The 22,937-nt window shown below is 39.7% G+C and overlaps 1 protein-coding gene across 2 annotated transcripts; it reads left to right on the top strand.

Moving 5' to 3' along the window:
* The first annotated feature begins 86 nt into the window (after positions 1-86).
* LOC111962383 (choline kinase alpha) lies at positions 87-19,349 on the top strand. 2 transcript variants are annotated; one of them, XM_023985435.2, is made up of 12 exons: positions 87-1,356; positions 1,773-1,881; positions 6,062-6,115; positions 10,146-10,259; positions 12,874-13,007; positions 13,553-13,657; positions 13,961-14,019; positions 14,913-15,000; positions 15,786-15,894; positions 15,998-16,104; positions 16,532-16,613; positions 16,988-19,349. In XM_023985435.2, exons 1-12 carry the CDS (start codon positions 1,121-1,123, stop codon positions 17,045-17,047), a joined length of 1,257 nt encoding a protein of 418 aa, XP_023841203.1. In that variant the 5' UTR covers positions 87-1,120; the 3' UTR covers positions 17,048-19,349. The 2 variants fall into 2 exon arrangements, with proteins under 2 accessions (XP_023841203.1, XP_023841204.1); XM_023985436.2 differs by lacking the exon at positions 6,062-6,115.
* The last annotated feature ends 3,588 nt before the right edge of the window (positions 19,350-22,937 follow it).

Below are 22,937 nucleotides of genomic sequence, written 5' to 3'. Positions count from 1 at the left end.
TTTTATTTTACAGTTTGAGTACTCAAATTAGTTTGAGTACTTCCAAATGTAATGTCTTCGTGACCTGATGCACTTCGCTGCTCTTTAAGAGAGACGTGGTCAAATCCAGAAACTTTCTGGAAATTTCGTTTCCATTCTTAATTGCTGCCCCCCACAAAGATCATGTGAATTCCCTGAATTATAGGATATGTTTTATTTATTTAACCTTTATTTAGCCAGGTAAGACCCATTGAGGTTAAAAACCTATTTTGCGAGGATGACCTGGCAAGAAGGCAAAACAGATATGGCTGCCCTACATTCTTTGTAAACTGTAGGGGGTGTCTTGAAATAATATGTAGTATTTTTAGAGAGACGTTGATTATCAACTTGAGAATGGGTAATGGGACAAATAGCATTTGAAGTCTACACTACTCCTTGGRTACACAGACTTGACCTCAGCTTTTGCCATATTAATTGACCCTTTTGTGCACACAGATCGGCACAWACATTACATAGTCAAAACATTTGTAGGAAATGCATTGTGGAAATATGAAATTCCCAGAAGTCTCCCGTTGAGGTGTAAACTGTTTTATAGAAAGTATTGTTGAATTAGATCTTGAATAACGAAAGCATAATTCATAGCATGGCATAAAGTCAGTTGTCTGCCCACCACTGGCAAACAGAATAATTGTTTTTCACGGATAAAAGCAATAGCAAGAGGACAATGGTTTGCTATCTATCATTTGTGAAATAACTACAAGGAGGCTTTCATTATGCATGGGAAATGGTGCTGGGTTGGCTTTGTTTGCTCGTGAAAGGACGTGCCCGTGCCAACCAATGAGGGGAGAGAATGAGTGTGGTAGTATGACGTGTAGATGCAAATCCCCTCTATTTCAGCCTATTGCCTGACTCAACCAGCAAGTGTGTCTTCAGTCTTCATTCCTTGCCACGGAACGAACCTGTTAATTCTGCTGTCTGAATATAACGGACGCTTGTTTTTGTTTTGCTGGGGATTAAAGACACATTGCTTGAAATCAAATCGTATATTTTTMTTCCTCAACGCAAGACTGCGTAATTATAAATTTACTTTTATCTGATTAATTCATAACTGTACGCTATTTAGTATTCATTTGAAGACAAAATGAAGACAAAATTTATCAACGGTGTGTCATCCTCCCCTTCTATGGCCTTGGGTTTGTTGGTCACTGAAAACGCACTTGAGGTCCAGCCAGAYACTGAGGATGAATGCAAGGAAATCATTCGGCCGGATGAGCCCGACCAGGAAACGAAGCGCAAGGCGTATTTATGGTGCAAAGATTTTCTCCACGGTACGTGGAAAACGGTGACAGAAGAGGATTTTCAAATCAGCATAATAAGGTAGATATGTTCTTTGAGGACTTTCACSATTATTTATCACTATTTAGTTGTCATATAGCCTACTACACAGATAAAGAGTTACTGCGTTTGCAACTGCATATAGGCCACATTTTCTCGCCCTATAATTTAAATGAATGGTCATGATGGTRCCAGTGGCATGATGCGGTTAATATACAGAGAATTTGATACTGGGTTACACCTAATGTTATTTCAAATTAAAATGGTAGCTTTGCCTATATGGGATTGTATTGTGTGTGTTTTTTTTCAAAGCATCGCTTCTTATTTATGGGCTTTCTATCCTAGAATAAAACCGTAATTTAGGCCGTCACATCCATTGGTCTAATGTGTACACGCTGGAGATAGGGAAATGTGACGCTTTTATGAGCTTCATTTGTTTTTTTGTGACGTTGTGACAGGGGTGGCCTCAGCAACAAGCTCTTCCTCTGCGCCCTACCCGACATCCAAACCAGTGTAGGTGATGAACCCCGCAACGTCCTCTTGCGTCTGTATGGAGCTATTCTACAGGTGTGTATGACAACAGACAATTCAATGTTGAGTGAGTCAGTCACATCTTAGCTTCTACAGGTGTGTATGACAACAGACAATTCAATGTTGAGTGAGTCAGTCACATCTTAGCTTTTTTTTCTCTTCAGTTTAATTGAAAACCTCCTGGTTCTGAATCTGAAAACGTAATCAATGTTCTTTAGGCTAAATGCGTAGGCTACCGAACGGTCCACTCTTGGACCGTTGAAAGTACAATTTGATTTACTCAGATTTTCTGGTCATGCTTTAGAATATAATAGAATGTGATAATATAAAAGTTTAGGAAAATACATAGCTTACATGTATTCCCTGAGAGGTTCTGAACAGGCTGAAGGGGTCTTTGCTTTGCTGCTGGAATTTGGGGTTGGACAGAAGGGAAAGGAGATTTATCTTCTTCCTCAAACATCTTTGAAATGCCCTTTGGGGCAAATACCCACATGATGGCATGGTCTAGGGTGGCTCAAGCTGTGTGTGTGTGTGTGTGTGTGTGTGTGCGTGCGTGCGTTTCTGTTGTTGTGGTGTGATGTACCACCATGGCTGTACATGCGTATGTTTTTTGCCGTAGGCCTTCCAAAAGGAGCGTGCCTTGAGCACACTTGTTTCCAGGTGATTCCACCATACCATACACGGTAGAGTATGAGATCCCTGAAGTCTCAGTATTGTCCACAACAAAGTTCATCCACATTGTTATGGAAGGCAGCTTGTGAATTGATGCACTTGTGAAGATACAACAAAGTTCATCCACATTGTTATGGAAGGCAGCTTGTGAATTGATGCACTTGTGAAGATATGGGGGGAATGTTTTTTTTGACCTCTCCTATCCTTTTATTTTCATATTGGAAGTAAGTTGTCAAATACCATAGTGATACAAAGGAGAGAACTCCAGGTGCAAATCAATTAATTAATTGGAGCTCACCTGACAGCAATTAATATGTAAGGTGTTGCGCTGTAATGATAACAACTAGTGATGTATTTTTGTTTAGGGTGTGCATCATGAGCTACACACAAAGGACACAGGATGATATCATTCCTGATGATGTGTCAGTAGGGGAACACTACATTACTCATAGGTCACATGATGGTAGACTAGTTAGGGCAACCCCAAGTTAACCTAAAATTAGATGACCAGATATATATATATATATATGACAAAGAACTGGATGTTCCTGTAGTTGGATGGGGATGACAAAAGCAACTGCTCTGCTCTAAAACAGTTCAGTGATAAATGAGTGAAGTAACACTATGAAATAGAAAATAAAAAGAGACATGCCACATTTCTAGTAAGAAGTAATACACCATTTGGAACTGGAGGTTCCAGACCACCACCGAATTATGTATGCTAGCTATGCTACCAGCTTATACAAAAGGGAGTTAGCATTTAGCAGTCACTTCTTCTAAACCTGTAAAGAGACCACTTCTAAATGTTATGCAGCGAAACCAGACAAATATATCCAAATCGGACTTTAGTTACCACATTGTGGGCCAATTAGAATACATGAAATATGATGGATTTGACGAATATCCACTTTGTTAGATCAGATTTGTTGAACGTGCGCCAATCCGGCATATGAGTRGTTACCTGGTTACATGCACACAATAATGTGATTATTGTGGATAGTCRGATTAATGTCATAGTTCGATTAAACCGTTTACATGCTTTGCAAGAAGAACGATTTCCCTAATAATCCTGTTTACATGGACACATGAAATCAGGCAACCTGGTGGCACTGATAAATGCAGAACATTGGTAATCAAAATCAACCTTCTTCCACAGCGACAATGTTATTTTTGGGAAGAATATTTGAATCTGAGTTCGGACATGTAAAGTTTATATGTGAAAACGATTTCTAAGACGCACGCATACATTCAGTTGTTCCGAACTCACTTCAGTCGCGCTACAGAGGGAGGTTCGCTAAGCTGGTGCTAGCACATGCACAGATAAAATACACTGTGCTCTTATCAATTACCTAATTTAATTAATAACTCAGAAATTCGTTGAGTAACTGAGTTTCCTCAGAGGAGAAAATATTAAAAGTGCTAGTTCATAGATAGGACAACAATGTCAATATCTGCATTTTATGCCAAAGCATACAGTCAGTGCCAGCTGCCTTGATCAGGAGATAATAGATGCCTTTCAGAGAGAGCGAGAGTTTGTTTCTTTAACAAGAAGGTTGTTAACCTTTACTTAACACCCATCCCGGATCCGGGAGCATCCTCATCAGTAAAAGCTGACTAGCATAGCCTAGCATARCGCCACAAGTAAATAATAGCATATAAATATCTTGAAATCACAAGTCCAATACAGCAAATGAAAGATAAACATCTTGTGAATCCAGCCATCATTTCCGATTTTTAAAATGTTTTACAGCGAAAACACTATGTATTTCTATTAGCTAACCACAATAGCCAAAGACTCAACCGCATATTTTCACCATGTTTCTACCGCATAGGTAGCTATCACAAAACCGACCAAATATAGATATAATTAGTCACTAACCAAGAAACAACTTCATCAGATGACAGTCTTATAACATGTTATACAATACACTTATGTTTTGTTCGAAAATGTGCATATTTGAGGTATAAATCATAGTTTTACATTGCAGCTACCATCAAAAATATCACCAAAGCAGCCAGAATAATTACAGAGAGCAACGTGAAATACCTAAATACTCATCATAGAACATTTATGAAAAATACATGGTGTACAGCAAATGAAAGATAAACATCTTGTGAATCCAGCCAATATTTCCGAATTTTTAAGTGTTTTACAGCGAAAACACAATATAGCATTATATTAGCTTACCACAATAGCCAAAMACACAACCGCATTTWTTCACCGCAWAGATAGCWTTCRCAAAAMCCARCMAARRRWWWAAAATWAWYCACTAACCTTGACCAACTTCATCAGATGACAGTCTTATAACATCAGGTTATACAATACACTTATGTTTTGTTCGAAAATGTGCATATTTAGAGCTGCAAACCGTGGTTATACATTGTGAATATGTAGCATCGATTCACCAGAATGTCCGGAGCTATTTTGGACACTCACCTAATCTGACCAAAGAACTCATCATAAACTTTACATAAAAATACTTGTTGTATGGCAAATGAAAGATACACTGGTTCTTAATGCAACCGCCATGTTAGATTTTTTAAAAATAACTTTACCATAACAAACAGCTTGCGTTATTGCGAGACAGCGCCCGCCAAAACGGCAGAGAATAGGAATCAACATTTTCCACAGAAATACGAAATAACATCATAAATTGTTCTTACTTTTGTTGAGCTTCCATCAGAATCTTGTACAAGGAGTCCTAGGTCGAGAATAAATCGTTGTTTGGTTTTAGAATGTCCTTTTCTCCTGTCGAATTCGTGCCACAATGCTAGCCAATGTTGATGACGTTCCCAGTTTCTCTCGACGCAAAGAACGGAAAACTCCAAAAGTCCCAATAAACGTTGAATAATCTGATAAAACTCGGTTGAAAAAACATACTTTACGAAGTTATTATCACATGTATCAAATAAAATCAGAGCCGGAGATATCTGCCGTGTATACCGAACGGTTTTCAGAAGCCAATGTTGACGTACTTCGCGTGCCAGAGAAGACAAAGACATTTCCAGACCTGTCACTCCAAAAGCTCTTGTTCGGCCTCAGATCAAGCTAGACACCCCATTCCACCTTCCACTGCCTGTTGACATCTARTGGAAGGCGTATGAAGTGCATGCATATCGATAAATATTAGGCAATTGAATAGGCAGGCCCTGGAACAGAGCATAGTTTTCAGATTTTTCACTTCCTATATGGAAGTTTGCTGCAAAATGAGTTCTGTTTTACTCACAGATATAATTCAAACAGTTTTAGAAACTTGAGAGTGTTTTCTATCCAATAGTAATAATAATACGCATAGTGTATGATCTAGAATAGAGTACGAGGCCGTTTAAATTGGGCATGATTTTTTCCAAAGTGAAAACAGCGCCCCCCTATTGACAAGAAGTAGGCACTGAGAGTTTTCCTATTGCCTTTTTGGCCGTCAGACTTGGGGACTATACTGTACTCTGTCATTGTCYCTTTGTGAGAATGCTATGTAGCATGATGTGTCTTTTGAGAAAATACATGTACTCATGGTTAGTTTCTTGCTTTTTCTTTCATTGATAGATGTCCTGTAATAAGGGGGAGCCCAGACAGTCAAACAAAGAAAATCTCTTTCAAGTAAGTAACTAATGGCAAAGGTGATTTACCCAGACTATTAGTTAGATTTGCTATCTGATTGTGAATGACCCCACAGCATGTGTCATTGTTCTGGCCTYGAAACTATGTTTTTGTATACATTTTCTGGAGTCTGTGATCAAATTAGTCTGTATAGTTTAGCATTACAGGTTTTAGTAATTGCCAATGGACTTAGTGATCACTTTGAAAAATGTCAATCCCAGACCTTTCTCCCAACTGGATGATGTAAAATGGTGTAAAAAATAGCACTGTTGAGTCATCTCTTTGGATTKAGGTGACCTCTGTTAGTCAGTTGATGATAGCAAGATAAAAAGAGGGTAAACATTAATATTCATGATGTTATAGCGTAAATCTGCAATTACTATCTTTTGCATGAGAGTCACATAGAGTTTGATTCCATAGAGGCTAATCCTAGCTTGGCTAGCCAGTCTGTCCCCTCGTAAACCTCACYGCTCCTTAGCCGTCATTTGCATGTTCATGGCTTTTTCACTATATTGTCTCGAAACAAGTTCAAATTGACAACAAGATTGCCCATTAGGTTTTCAGAATACAGTTTGAGAACAACGTGGCATACTTCACTATAGACTCTCACCTTTTATATGATGACTAATTCCAGTAATAGTGAACACACCACTCATAACAAATGTTCCCTCAACGTTTTTTCAGCACTGAGCAAATTTTAGATCTGCTGAGCGCAAATTTGAACGTTGTGAAAATTCTGTGCAACTTCCAGTGCGTGTTTACTGTGAACACTGAGGCTGTACCCACTTTAAGTTAGAGTTTTAACAGTGGCCAAGGAGGCTACTGTGGCTATTTGATCATAATGTAGGCCTAAACCATTATTACAGAGAATCAGACAAATTATGCTACCCTCTGCCTATTGGCTACTTAGCTTATTCAAGCCTGTGTGAACATACAACACTGCCCCTTTAAGACAAAAAAAGCTATTTAACTGACTTGCTTTTCAAAGATGGCTAGAAATGTAGCAATCACTTCCCTATTGCTGACTACAAATGATATATAACTGGACTAATAACTCACTAACTACCAAAGGATATTAACAAAATGTGCACAAGTGGCTACATGCACCTCTCTCTTTAATCTCAAAACAAGCGTAAACAGTCCAGTTCAAAGTACAGTAAATGTCATAGGACCATATATGGCAATGGTCTATTTGCATATAGGCCTACTGCAGCTCTGATTGGTTATGCCGCACCGGTCTGTGTAGATAGTATGGGTAGTAATAGAATTCTACTCCGATGCGTTCTACCTACAACAAAATCTCTTGCATAGTTAGTTTTGCATACTAAGTCTTGCATAGTTCGTTTCGTTTCGGTATGTTACATTGAAAGAAATTTCCACAATAAAGGGAAACGTTGATAGTGTTAACTAATGGGGGAAACTCTAGAAAGTTGAGAGGTTCAATCTTGTGCTTCTCTAGGTGGTCTGATATTTATTCTGCTTGCGCACAGTAATGAGGGAACATTGCTCATAACTGGAGCTTCAACTGGAAAATCCCCACAGCTACTCTCCCATGGTCATGTGACCGTAGCCATGGTACACAGGGGGTAGAGGGAGGGGAAGTGGTATTCAGGGGATGGTACTGTGACATTGAACCTACTGTTAATGTGTTTTTAGCAGAACTTTCAAATTAGCATTGAAACTATTCATGCTTCATTTATATTACAGAAGGTGAGAGCGTTGTGAAACTACGGAGTTCATTCACACAATTGTCAACAATGATTTTTTTAAGGTGGTGGAGTATGATCAATCTTATTTTCAGTCAATGGAGGTACTCATTACCCATGGCCATGGGTACTACTGATTGAGTTCATTATTGCTATCTGTCTTGTTATCCGAATGCACAGATATCCACGTCAGAGCTACAGGGAAACAAATCTAAGGCTAGAAAAGTGACATGTTTTTCCAAATACATTGTTTTGTCAACATTATGAAACATGGACCTCGGTAGTGTTTTTGAGGAAGTGTGATTTCCTTCCATTTCTCAGGATAGTAGTGTTAACATTAGGACAGGCCACAGTGGACTATGGCATCCTGCTGAAAGGGACACTTCATTGTTTCCCTTCCTGTTTCACAGAATAAATGTAATCAAGTTTTTCAATTTACAAATCATATATTGAGTTGCAACAAAGGAAGTGATAGCCATTCAAAAATTCACTTTTTCTTTTTTTCAATAATGAGGAAGGTTGGCGGAATGGAATGCTGAACAATTCCACAACAATGTCAACAGACCAGTAGATAGCATTGCAGATTATTAACCTGAAAAGTAGGCTACTTAGTCAGTTTAATTTGACAAGCAACCTGTTAGGGATATAGGTCATAGAAATAGGTCATAGAAGGTTAAATAAAAGTCATTGGGAAACTGAGGCTGGCTGCTGACCCACTTTTAGAGGGACTTTCTGGACATAGAAATGCACTGAACACATAGATCTACATGCCACGATGTGTGTCAGGATGATCATGATAACAGAGATAATACGTTGAGCAGATTTGCATTTGGCATCCAACAGCACTACAGAGCCCATCTGTAAATGTGTCAATGTATATGAATACTTTGCAGAGTATGGCCTATTTTTTCTTTTAGGTCTGCCAAACCAAGGGTCATTATGGTTTCATATACGTATATTGTCTGTGGTTGATGGGTCTCACCCCTTTTAAGGCAAGACATCCACACAGTGGATATACTGTACCTAAAGATGGATCACAATATCTGTCTTTTGACTAAAGGGAAAGCTGTCTTAGATGAGGACTATAGAATACCCCCATGTTGTCATTGATTATTGACTAATAATGTTTTTCCCATGTCTATCGTCATATGAGGTCAGTCCACAGTGCATACAACAGCTCATAAGCAATGCACTACTATGATCTGTTTTCCTCCTATCTGTTTTCCGACAGGAAGCGCCAAGCCACTTTGAAGTGCACCACTTAGCGCATTCCTTGGCCAACTGTCAGAGTCCACAGGTCACTGCCAGCTCATAGCAGGTTACACTAGACTTAGATAAGGGCACCATTTGAATTGCACCCAGTGCTATGGGTTATGATTAGAGTTACTACTGTACAGTGTAACATTGGAAATAGTTTTTATTGGCAATAGTTTTTAATGTACTTTCATTAATAACTACACAGTAACAAGGACCCTGTATTTATAAGTGTTAACATAGATTTATTTGTAAGTTAACATCATTTTTTGTGGGCCTATCTTTTGAATTCTACCTATATCAGAGCACTAGCCTCAGATAATTGCTCCTGCCACCATTTTTACTCCCCAGTAGAAAATCCCAGGTGTCTTCTTCGGTTAAGCAGCCACAATTACTGATTGATGCTGTTGGCAGGCTCTGCCTCTCTCAGTACAATTGGCCCCTTGTTTTATCATTCTCATCATGTGGAACGCAACTCAATTCTCCCCTGTCTGGTCCAAATCTGCTTTTAAACCTACCACCATGACGGACGAAAATATCTGCCAATTCACTGACAGAGTTGGGAATGTAATTTGTTTAATTGAGGTAGCCATTTTACAGTTAACATGCCTCAAAGATCTGGATGTGTATAGTTGATTTATCAATTGTGAATGCTAGATCCCTGGAAAAAACACTCCCATCTCTTCCAGACAGCCGCAAGGTCATGTGCTCATCATCAGCTTCCTCTGTCTAAGCTGTTCCTCATTTAGTCCTATGTAATTGAATGAGTTTMTGTCCTACTGACCCCCACCTGATGGTGGTAGTTATGGACAGTTCCAGCTAACAATGGACCACAGTTTGGCTGCAGTCATCCAGCTCATCCTATTAATTGTCCTCACGTCCGGTTGCCATGAAAACATTAACCAATGACTAAGTCATTTAACCTCATCATTTCTAAGGACGGGGTTGATTGTGCAAGGCAGCAGTGACTGACAATCACAAGGTTTAATAGGAGAAGTCAACAACCACAACTTTCTCTCAATCACCTATCTGTTTGTGTGCATGCTAATTCCTGTTCTCTGTGTCTGCAGGGTGCTGAGGCCATGGTGCTGGAGAGTGTGATGTTTGCCATTCTGGCTGAGCGGGAGCTTGGGCCCAAACTCTTTGGCATCTTCCCTCAGGGCAGACTGGAGCAGTTTGTCCCTGTAAGTTACTCTATGTGGAGTGATAATCATTGATAGAGGGGAAAAAATCATTAATGACTATGTGATTGCATGCTTGCTTGTGTGCATGCGTGCGTATAGGTGTCTGGATCTGTGTCTGTGTGTGTTTTGTTCAATGATGTGTGTTTAATTGATATTAAAGGGAATACATGAACCATGCTAAATCTATTCCCTTCTTAAAGTGGCAAAAATAGCTTGAAGTTATGTAATTTAACACTTTGTGCTAGCGAGAGTATTCTTGGTCAATTGCCCACGTCCACGTTGCCCAGGCATTCTCCCATAGCGAGAGTTCTCTTGCTAAATTCAACCCACACCTAGTCTAGACAGTTTGAATTTAAATCGGTACAGACCATCAGAATAGTCATGTTCTATCTGAATCACGAGTTTTGCTTGTATAATGTACAGGTAACTGCCAAAATAAAATAAACACACACACACGCACACTGTAAATCCCCTATGCTCCTTTGAGAGTCACTGAGATTTCCTCTTCTAGCCATGGTAGCGAAAATAATGGGCAACTGGGCATTTTTATACATGACCCTAAGCATGATGGGATGTTAATTGTTTAATTAACTCAGTGACCACACCTGTGTAGAAGCACCTGCTTTCAATATACTTTGTATCCCTCATTTACTCAAGTGGGTAACGATTTACTTTGACTATCCATAACACGTTTATTACACATCTATAGGCATTTCATGAACGTGTTATAACAGGTCCCAACCACATTATTAAAGGTTAGTTAAATAAATCCATAGCATATCTATAGCTCACGCATGGCATGCTATGCAAGAGCTCATATTTAGGTATCTTAATAGATGCATCATTACAATGACAGCGTAGTGTCATCATTATCGCTGCCATAACAGTGTTAGTGAATATGCCAAAAGGCTAAGCCACGTTTAGAAAATTATGCTGATATACAGTACTCGTCAAAAGTTTGGACACACCTACTCATTGCAGGGTTTTTATTTATTTTACTATTTTCTACAGTGTAGAATAATAGTGAAGACATCAAAACTATGAAATAACACATATGGAATCATGTAGGAACCAAAAAAGTGTTAAACAAATCAAAATGTAAAAAATTCAAGACCTTTGAAAGTTTCTTCAAGTGCAGTCACAAAAACCATCAAGCGCTATGATGAAACTGGCTCTCATGAGGACCGCCACAGGAAAGGAAGACCCAGAGTTAYCKCTGCTGCGGAGGGTAAGTTCATTAGCGTTACCAGCCTCAGAAATTGCAGCTCAAATAAATGCTTCACAGAGTTCAAGTAACAGACATATCTCAACAGCAACTGTTCAGAGGAGACTGCGTGAATCAGGCCTTCATTGTCAAATTGCGGGGGGGGGGGAAAACACTACTAAAGGACACCAATAAGAAGAAGAGACTTGCTTGGGCCAATAAACACAAGCAATGGACATTAGACCGGTGGAAATCTGTCCCTTGGTCGTATGAGTCCAAATTTTAGATTTTTGTTTCCAACCGCTGTGTCTTTGTGAGACACAGAGTATGTGAACGGATGATCTCTGCATGTGTGGTTTCCACCGTGAAGCATGGAGGAAGAGGTGTGATGTGTGGGGGTGCTTTGCTGGTCACACTGTCTGTGATTTATTTAGAATTCAAGGCACACTTTACCAGCATGACTGCCACCATATTCTGTAGCCATACACCATCCCATCTGGTTTGCGCTTAGTGGGACTATAATTTGTTTTTCAACAGGACAATGACACAACACACCTCCAGGCTGTGTAAGGGCTATTTGACCAAGGAGAATGATGGAGTGCTGCATCAGATGACCTGGCCTCCACAATCCCCCAACCTCAACCCAATTGAGATGGTTTGGGATGAGTTGGACCGCAGAGTGAAGGAAAGCAGCCAACAAGTGCTCAGCATATGTGGGAACTCCTTCAAGACTATTGGAAAAGCATTCCAGGTGAAGCTGGTTGAGAGAATGCCAAGAGTGTGCAAAGCTGTCATCAAGGCAAAAGTTGGCTACTTTGAAGAAGTTTTGATTTGTTTAACACTTTKTTGGTTACTACATGATACCATCTGTGTTATTTCATAGTGTTCATGTCTTCACTATTATTCTACAATGTAGAAAATAGTACAAATAAAGAAAAACCCTTGAATGAGTAGGTGTGTCCTAACTTTTGACTGGTAATGTATAGCCTGTGACTTACCTTCTTCTTCTTCTCACTGAGGTCAATAGTGCATGAAGATCCCCACAGGGTTAATGAAATGGCCTGTATATTATTAATCATTTTTGAGAATAGCAGTAAAAATGAAACATTTGAGTTATTCACTAGTACTCAGAGACCAAGAATCCACAGAGGTCAAGCGAGTGGCCTTTAAACATCTTCCTCTTTGATAAGATCTTAAACTGTCAGGTTGACAGTGAGCAAATTAGAGGGCCGAAGGGCAATGGAACTGGTTATACCCTCCATTCTTTTTGACAACACTGTCAGCAGTCTATTGGTAATGGTGTTTCTGCTTATTGTTGCATATAAAGCTGTCAGCGGGAGGGGAATGAAGACAACCTGTATTCAGCTAAGACTTGTAGACCTTACTTCCTTGACCTCTTTGTGTTAATAGAGTCGTAAACTGGACACGGATGAGCTGAGCATGCCTAGCATATCTGCTGAAATAGCTGAGAAGATGGCCAAGTTCCATGGTATGAGGATGCCTTTCAACAAGGAGCCCAAATGGCTGTTTGGAACTATTGACAAGTGAGTTGGTATCTTATTAGAAACTGTAAATCCTCTTTGCCTAACTTGACCYCACTGAACGCTCCAAACAAACATTAGCTGTCACACATATATCCTCTTACAAAATGGTTAGCTAGTTTGCTTTTGTTGGTCGATTCTCAAGTCACCTGGTTTGAGGATAACAGAGAGGAATTATGTTTTCCTATGGCATTTGTAGAGTAAAACTACACATCAATAACAGTCTTGGTCAATTTTTTTTGCCCCCTCTTTGATGTGTTTTATGAATGTCTTCTTTGCTTACACTTAAGGCATTTAAGTTGTTAAAGGGATTCACTTATCAGAGTGACCTGCTTCGTGGTCTGAGGATAGTTTCAGGTAAATCACAGAGGAAAAGTTGCTTGTCAGCAAAATAATGTGTGATTTGTACGAGTGCTGTGTAAACATAAGTGCATCGCTGTGATAAAATAGTGATATCTGTCTTATCTATAAACTCTACAACGGCTTGTATCCCAGTGTTCCCATACATACAGTACCCTGACTGTCCTGATGTTTTCCCCCATCCACAGGTACCTGAACCAGGTGATGAGACTCACCTTCACCAGGGAGTCCCACATGCTCAAGTTTGCCCGTCTGATGAGCTGTAACCTGCCCCAGGAGATGGAGAATCTCAAGTAAGGCCCACATCACATCCACCCTGGTCCCTGCATAACGTACACAACAGTATTTAGACTAAGCACACATGAACGGACATGATTACATGTATATGCAGTAACTTAGTTATGTACTAGTCATATGGTGTTTTCCACTAAATTGGTGTGGAATCCAGTCAACAACAATAAACCAATAATTATATTAAAATATGGTTGAAATATGTTCTGGCATTTTGCATCCTGTTTTTGGGGGTAAACAGTGAATTAGTGGACTTATATCTCTTGCTTTTTACCTGCTTAAATATGGCTTGTTTGTCTCTGTAGGTCTTTGCTGGACTCCACTCATTCCCCTGTGGTTTTCTGCCACAATGACTGTCAAGAAGGTAAGGGGTCTGAAGGATTCTGCATGCTTCGGTTTGGCTGGCAACTTGCCAAACTCAGCTAGGCGAACCGAACGAGTGTGCTTGCATACTCCCTTAAAAGACCGTCGCTTGAAAAACATGGAAAAAGCGACAATAGTACTGTTTGTCCATATTGAGACTCTGTAGCCAGTATACACTTCCTGAAAATAGTCMGAATGAATCTAAGATAACTCAAGAAATCTGTCATAAATTTGTCAATTTTTGCAGAGATCTTAGTCGCAGAATTTTATTTTATTTAATTTTTATGTTTGGTGAAGTATTTCTCAGGTGAAAAAATTTGCATGAAAACAAGTTGTCTATCGTTGAATGGCAACAAACACTTCATTGAAGAATCCCTACTGTTGACCAATAACTGACGAACGGGTGTAGATTTTCGGCTTGCCTCGAGAAAAAATGTAGTGTGCACAAACAGCCGAAAAAAACCTGGCCAAAGACCAAAACCAATAAAATGTTGTCATAATATATGCACTAACTGTTCTGATTTGTTTCGGATGGGAAGTGTATACACAGGGRTGTACACTGGCATAGCACACACCCCCACAGGGGGCCAACCCTATGACAGGAAATTAGCTTTAAAGCTGCTGAATTTTCTCTCAGCCTCATGGCAAAATGTGTAGAATAGCATGACATTAGCTATAAAACTGCAMATTTTTCTCTATGCCCCATGTTTTTGTGGGGGTTTGCCCATGCTCGAACCTTACGGGGACCCCGCGAAAATGTGCTAGGCCACTGTTAGGCAAAGTATTGCAGTTTGTATAAAGCTAGTGAAGAAAATCTTTGAAATCCCTTACTAATGTTTTGTACTGTGTGTATGTATGTGTGTGTGGTGTAATAATTATTTGCTCATCCTTTAGGAAATATCCTTCTCCTCAGTGGTTGTGAAGGCACTGACAGACAGAAGCTCATGCTGATTGACTTTGAATACAGCAGCTACAACTACAGGTGTGTTCATGCTCAGGGCACTAGTCAGTGTATACTGTAATCATCCCCTTTACAACCGATTCAAATACTTTGGTCACAAATTGTAGTGAATGTACAACATTTTGGGTGTCTAAGAGCCAGTAAACATTGGCCACACTGTACGATGTGGGAGGGCTGTGTCTATCCAAGGTGACACTGTCTCGGCAGACRGTAAATCATACCCCCCATGGCCGATCCATTGTCACATTCTTTCACCCTTCTGAGTGTGTCTGAGTCTCTGGAATCAAGCAGACTGGGCTGGTGGGGCAGAGCCAGACAACCTGTTCAATCTAATCATCCAGCTAGCTTTATGCACAGAATCTAACAGTGGATTCCCAAAGCTCCCGTGACTGTTCTCCAACCATATTCCTTCACATTCATAATTCACAGCTTCTGCCTCATGAAATATTCATAGGAACTCTAATGTAATGTCTGCTGCAACACAGCTATTGATGGAAGGAATTTACCCTGGTATTTTGTATTTGTCATGTTTCGTTCCCTTTGTGAGAAATCATCTCATATTTCTCTTCCTTTGCTATGGTAACAGTTTACTGCAGCCCTAGTTTTCATTTGGGCATACAAGGAAAAGAGCCCAAACAATCGTAATCCTCAATCCATGTGKCAATTCAATGTACATTGCAAGAATGTTCAGTTCTGCAACATTGAAAATAAGATTATCAAATATCAGGTGTAACTGACAGGACTGCTGACCTGGCAAATGTGATATCATTGTTAATGTTTTTTCTCTCCATATTTTGTGTTTTCAGGGGATTTGACATAGGAAACCACTTCTGTGAATGGATGTATGACTATACAAATGACAAGTTCCCATTTTTCCATGTCAACTCAAATAATTATCCCACTAAAGCCCAACAGGTGAGTAAGGATGACAGTATGAAGACTTTTTGTCGTCTGAATCTGAATGAATGGCTCTCTAGGCAAAAGACAGCCAATAACATTGTGATGTTCCTCCTTTCAGCTACATTTCATTGAAAGCTACCTATCAGAGACTGAGCAGGGATTTGAGAACCAGAGCGCTGAAGACCAGATGAAACTCAAAGAGGAGCTGTTTGTGGAAGCCAACAGGTGAGTACCAAGTTGAAGTGGCCAAGGCTTTTCGCTGGAATGTGAATGAGGGGTGAAATTGCTCACGTGTCTCTGACACACCATATGAGTCATCATGACACATGAGGACAAGTTGACTTACTGTTTTTTTTACAACTCTGAGGACACCTGTGGTTTAGTACTTAGAATGGCCTTMKGTTGAGAGAGCAGCAGTAAATCATAATAATAATGAACCCCTCAGACTGGGCCTCTTGGTTACTGTAAAATGCTCCCTGGGAAATAAAACTCTGCAATCAGTCCAGTAGTGATGAAATAACATATTTCCATGTGGCCGTTGCTGTGGACCAAAGGTTTTCTCAGTTCACCCATATGTATGTTTAATGGACCATACTGCCATTGTGCTCGTCCACTGTTTTATTAAAACATTTGTCTGTTGGTAATTACACAGGTTTGCTCTGGCTTCGCACTTCTTTTGGGGTCTGTGGTCGATGATCCAGGCGAGAATCTCCACCATTGAGTTTGGGTACATGGTGAGTGTCCATTATCTGGTTGCCATGCCTTTGTTTTACACATTTATATGTGTGATATAAACAACACAGCCATTCTCCCTCAAACAAAATAAATGAGAAGTGCATATTGCATAAGACAGGAAATGGAAGCATACAATTTATACCCAGACAATCAGAAAGCACTGTCAGTGTGTTCCTTGCTATGTTTGGTCTCACAGACTACTCTGAACTATACACAAATATTTTCCATGGTAAACCTGATAAAGATTATCTCTGTTATATTTCCTTTCTTTGCTGAAATATATATAACTGACACACATACTGTGCGAGGCGGATTTTCATTTTGATTCCTTTTCTCTCGGATTTTCATTTTTCTTTCCTTTGTCTGTCCATAGGAGTATGCCATGGCCAGGTTTGATGCATACTTTGAGCAGAAGCGGAGCTTGGGGGTCTAAGCGAGGGACCACATACTGTAACAAGGAGGTGGAGGATGAATGGATTAACAGCGCTTAATTGAAAATAATGCAGACAGGCAATCAGGGTGTAGGACCATGCTTTAATGGCGAACCTGTGCTTTGGGAATTAAACGCTCGCTACAGTTGGTATCGCATGGACCAAAGTGAAACCATGAATATCTGGTTTGGTGTTGAATTATGCCCCATGCATTGCTGCTCAGTGTTTGCACATTACTACGCTCCTAATATTACACACGCTCACAGGGTCAAGATTGTTCTTGCCCTGTCTTTTCTTCAAAGAACATCAGGAAGATTAAGACAGGGATAAAAATCTTCATTCTGAAAGGAGGTGTAAGTTACATCTCCAGGAAGTCCATTCCTGTTTGGAAATGTTCTGGCGTAGCTAAAAAGAACAGAAGTCTCAATGAGCCTTAAAAACCTTGCTTATTGAAAACCCAGTAATCTCTTATCTGTGACCCAACGGCAATAGTACATTTTCTGTGACATAAAAGCAAGGTTCAAAACATACTCCAAATAACTAAACTCTGTTTCAATTGATTGTTAGTTTTTTTGCATCCATGCTATACATGTCAGTTTTCCTTCATTCTTTATCAACAAAAAGTCCTCTAAGATAAYTTACATATGGAAATATTTGGAGCCACCAATTAGATGGGTGGGTCTCTGGCTAACAGCATTCCCCACCTGCAGTACTGTAAATATAATCTGATAAATGTGACCTGAAACACAGTATACTCTTCGAAAAAAGGGTTCTTCAAAGGGTTCTCCTATGCGGACAGCCGAAAAAACCCAAAAGGGTTGTAGTAATGGTAACCTCACAACCCTACTCTGTACTTACCATTTCTGCGGATTGTGTAGAGTAAGAGTATCAGCTCTGAATAGGTCATTGAAATGTTATTGGTATTCAAACAGATATATTCATAATGAAAATGCAGGTCCTTCTACACCTGCATTGCTTGCTGTTTGGGGTTTTAGGCTGGGTTTCTGTACAGCACTTTGTGACATCAGCTGATGTAAGAAGGGCTTTATAAATACATTTGATTGATTGATTGAATATATCACAGATAGTACATTGGATAAGTAAGGAAATGGCAAACAGGAAAGCTCTCAGCTTTAACTCAAACAGAAAAACATTAGAGATGCTTACTGTGCTATTCAGCTGGAGTAAACAGTTGCAGATGAAGTTGTGAGAAGAACTGTAAATAAGTTGTAAAAAAATCCTCATGTAGAGGTTTTTAATGTGTATAATGATATATTTAGAATGTGTTTGGGGACTGGAAATATTTACTTAACTTTTTTTGTGTGAAAAATTCATAACTGAACTGTGATAATTAGTGCTGTTTTAATATGAATTTCTATTCTGTATTTCATCATTCTATTTGTTTTATGTAAACATGTTTATTTAATCTGGTTAATATAATATTGAAACAAATATGAACCTTCACTTTGAAATTACATTGTTGCGTAGGCTACAATGTCAGTGGCACTTCAATCGCATTCACCAGACACTTCTTCCCAATGCTCATACGTTATTAGCCTGGGAGCGAGATTAGTGGCACTTTCCTGACCAGTTGCATTTTTAAGGATAACGTTTTAAATGTTTTCCTTAAATGGAATATGTATTTTTCTTAATAAGAAAGTTGTCTCTTTCCTTGTTGAAACACATCTCACTCCTGTTTTCTCAACACCTGCTATATCATTATTGTGTGATCAACTACATTCCATTTTCAGGTATATGTTGTGTATATTTGTATATACATTACACCTCTCTTTCATGCTATATTATTCGTTTGAGACAATAAAATAAGAATTGATCTAACTGTTGTCAAATGGAAATGTAATTCACAGTGTCACATACAGTTTTCTGAGTATATCCTTGCTGTATTTCATGTCTTGCCATTCAATACAGAGATCAAATAAAATGTGATTGATTATCAAAACWTAAGGGAAGAAGGAACTCCTCTACATTACACTGAATATTGTTGATTATGTATATTGTAATCTTATGGATAATTGAACTGAATGTCCAATTTGTATATGCTGTGAAAGGATCCCAACTACTCTATTTTGTGAGTGCAAACGTTTAGCCTTGCTTAACTATAAAGATAGCTATGCAGATATACACTAAAAGAAGAAAATATGTACCGTATAAATTCTTCCCTTGTAAATAGCACGGGTAAAGTCATTTGAAAATGTACCACTATGGCAAGTTCATTATATACATTTACTGTACCTTCTACTGCTTTGCACAAGTGCTACAATAAAGATAAAGAAATAAAATGTGTATTCTTGCAAATCAGTGTGTATAACTGAGGGGAAAATATGATTAACTGACATTGTACCGTAGATTTGCGCCAATCACATTGTTTAATCTCTGTCAAAAAACCAAAGGAGAGATAACATAAGAAATACTGTAGTTCCTATCATAACTGTTATGCGTTGTGTGTGGCTAGCACCATCATGGTCAATTACTGGACATGATGTATGTTAATAAGTAGACAAAGTGCTGGATCAATGATAAGTGTATGAACAATTAGAGTTCAATTGGATGACTGGATAAGATGACTCAGAATRGGCTGACAGTCACATGTTATGTCATTCCTCTAAACCTTGCCTTCCTTCTACAAAGCAGTTGTACATTCACTTCCAATGACACATCTTTCATCTTGTTGCTTTCATCAGTTTATGGCACATGCCACGTTGTCCTCGGCGATTATGTAACTACTGTGTGTTTTTGTGGTCATGTYACCATCTCCTCTCCTCTTCTTTGGCTCTTTTGCACACTGATCTCTCTGAGGTGACAAATGGGGTTAAAGGTATTATATTCTCCAGGACACAGAGGTTCGACTATTCTAATGACACTGATAAAGACTTTGATCTACGTTCAACCAGTTCAAACTAACGCTACAAAGGAAACATCTCACAGAGCTGCCAGAATATCGGTGGGAGAATGGCTCTAATCTACAGCTGGGAGCAGAATACAAAAACATTTGCTCCAGGTGGTCCTTGTTGTTTTAAAATACAACCCCTGCCTGTTGACCTTAGCTGACATGCCAGCACCACATCTGATCTGGCCTTGTCTTTTCTTGTTGACCCCATCATGGTGTGACTACTGGGCACATGCAGGGATGAGCACAGAATCACATTCCTCAGCTAAAAACATGTTTGTGTTATCATTTAAATGGGTGTAGTTTCACGATAGACACAAGGTCTCTAGAAACTTCAAAGAAAGGCAGAGCCTATTACTTTAAGTGTAAACAGATGAAGATTGATACTCCTGCCCTGTGGAATTGCAGTGTTTCTATGAATACATTTTTACTCCAATCTATATTTCATCATGTTTATCTGATGTACTTTACAGAGTATGTTACCGATGACTTTCTTTGTGTTACATCTGGTGCTCTTCAAATGCCCTTTTCTCTGYCTTTTCTGCCAGGCTAATTGGACATGTATCTCTGGCCAATTGGAAGTTCTTCTATACAGTTGGAGGGACATTTGAAGGGCAAGTGCTGTGCTGCAGTAGCAGAAAATACTAATCAGGGAGAATGGAAGGCACAGAAGTGAGCCAGAGACCTGTCCTTGACAAAGACAGCTTTTATTGAGGTGGAGATGGGTCTATGGCTCATCTCTAACTCTGCCTCAAAGATGGTAATGTGTGGGATTTGGAAAGTGTTCAACAGGGAGGATAAACAAGAGAGAAGACAGAACAATGCAGTGAGAATAAGGGAATGATGTATGATGTGTGATGTGTAGCCCTCACAATAACCTGAGGTCTGTCTGCCAGGGGCTTCCTGACGGACCGCCCCCAGGTGTTGAGGGTAGGCAACAACGCATCCGCCACGCTGACCCTCTACACACAGCTGCACCATTGAGAGCATCTTGACTGGCTACATCCCCGCTTGGTATGGCAACTGCTTGGCATCYGACCATAAGGCGCTACAGAGGGTAGWGAATACTGCCCAGTACAATGGGGCCGAGCTCCCTGCCATCCAGGACCTCTATACCAAACGCTATCAGAGGAAGTCCCCCCCAAAATGATGCTGTTCTGCTCTTGAGCAAGGCAGTTAACCCCCAACAACAACTGCTCCCCRGGTGCTGATGACGTGGATGTCATTTAAGGTCGCMCTCTGCAACTCTCTGATTCAGAGCGGTTGGGTTAAATGCAGAAGACAGGTTTCGGTTTAATTCATTTGAGCAATTGACTAGGTACCTCCCTTTACATGCACACACATGCATGCTGACACCACATATGCTACTGTCTATTATCTATCCTGTTGCCAAGTCACTTTACTCGTACCTATATGTACTGTACATAGATAGCTACCTCATACCCCTGCACATCGACTCTGTACTGGTACTGCCTGTAAATAGCCATGTTATCTTTTACTGATTATTTTATTAGTTATTCACTGTGTATTTATTCCTTGTGTCACTATTTATATTTATTTTTTATTTTATGATCTTCTCTTTAACTCTGCATTGTTGGAAATAACCTATAAGTAAGAATTTCAAATGTAGTTCCATCTGTTGTCTACAAAGCATGTGACAAATACCATTTGATTTGATTAGGGCTTGGTAAAGTCTAGAAGTTTCTCCTTTCTGCCAGGGAGAACCTCTCCCCAAGGGAGAATGTGGGAGAAGCAGAATGAAATGAGTCCATTTTTCAGCGGGGAGGGCTGACAGGCAGAAGGCCACAACACCAACTTCACACAACTCCAATAATGCCACACTAAAAGTAGATATTTGAGTATATTTTTGTTGTCTCTCAACATAGTAACGCTCATACCCCACCTCTGTTGAGTCTTATGTTTGTTATTTTATCTTTAATTGAAACGTTGTCCCAAAACTAAGAATGGATGATACTACATGCTAAATTCAAACAGTTTAACTCTAAAACTCAGGAAAAATTGTAGTTCCACCCAGCCTTTTTCTGTGTATCCCTGATGTAACTCAACAACAAGGCCCCTCCAGAGGGGGGATATAAGAGACAATTGACATACAGTAAGAACATGCAATGTCTGTAGTCTGTATATCAAGTGTAAACCATATGGAATGTACATGCTTCTCTCAGACATATGGTTGGCTGCATGTTATGAAATCATCAGTGGTGCCTGACAGATATCCTCAAGAGTCCTGTAAATCCAGAGTCCTGTAAAGTCCTGTGTATCAAGTTCTGCTGTAGCTTGCAGTAGCTCAGAAATAACACTCTGCATTGTTTTTGTTTCCAACCACGAGACTCCACACTCACGTTTCAAAGCCAARCTTTAAAATAAACATATACCATCTCTGACTATTAGTCTGTGCACTGGAGGAAAAATACATTCTTCAACTTTAAATTACATCCCGTCATGACATTTATTTATCATTGTTTTTATTGTTGTTATTCTACACTGACMAAAAATATAAATGCAACATGCAACAATTTCCAAGATTTTACTGGTCACCATTTGCCTCATGCAGAACCATTTGCCTCTCCTTTGCATAAAGTTGATCAGGCTGTTGATTGTGGCCTGTGGAATGTTGTTCCACTCTTCTTCAATGGCTGTGCGAAGTTGCTGGATATTGTCGGGAACTGGAACACGTTGTCGTACACGTCGATCCAGAGCATCCCAGACATTCCCAATGGGTGACATGTCTGGTGAGTAGTCAGACCAGCTTCCATAATTTGTGTACAGATCCTTGTGACATGGAGCAGTGCATTATCATGCTGAAACATGAGATGATGGCGGCTGATGAATGGCWTGACAATCGGCCTCCATCGCCACCATGGGGCACTCTGTTCACAWTGTAGACATTAGCAAACCACTCACCCACACAACGCYATACATGTTTACTGCCATCTGCCCGGTACAGTTGAAAMCGGGATTCATCC

This window comes from Salvelinus sp. IW2-2015, linkage group LG4q.1:29 (assembly GCF_002910315.2).
Source record: "Salvelinus sp. IW2-2015 linkage group LG4q.1:29, ASM291031v2, whole genome shotgun sequence".
NCBI classification, from domain to species: Eukaryota; Metazoa; Chordata; class Actinopteri; order Salmoniformes; family Salmonidae; genus Salvelinus; species Salvelinus sp. IW2-2015.
Note: the sequence above shows the minus strand (reverse complement) of the source record. Positions and strands in the feature narration are given on the sequence as shown.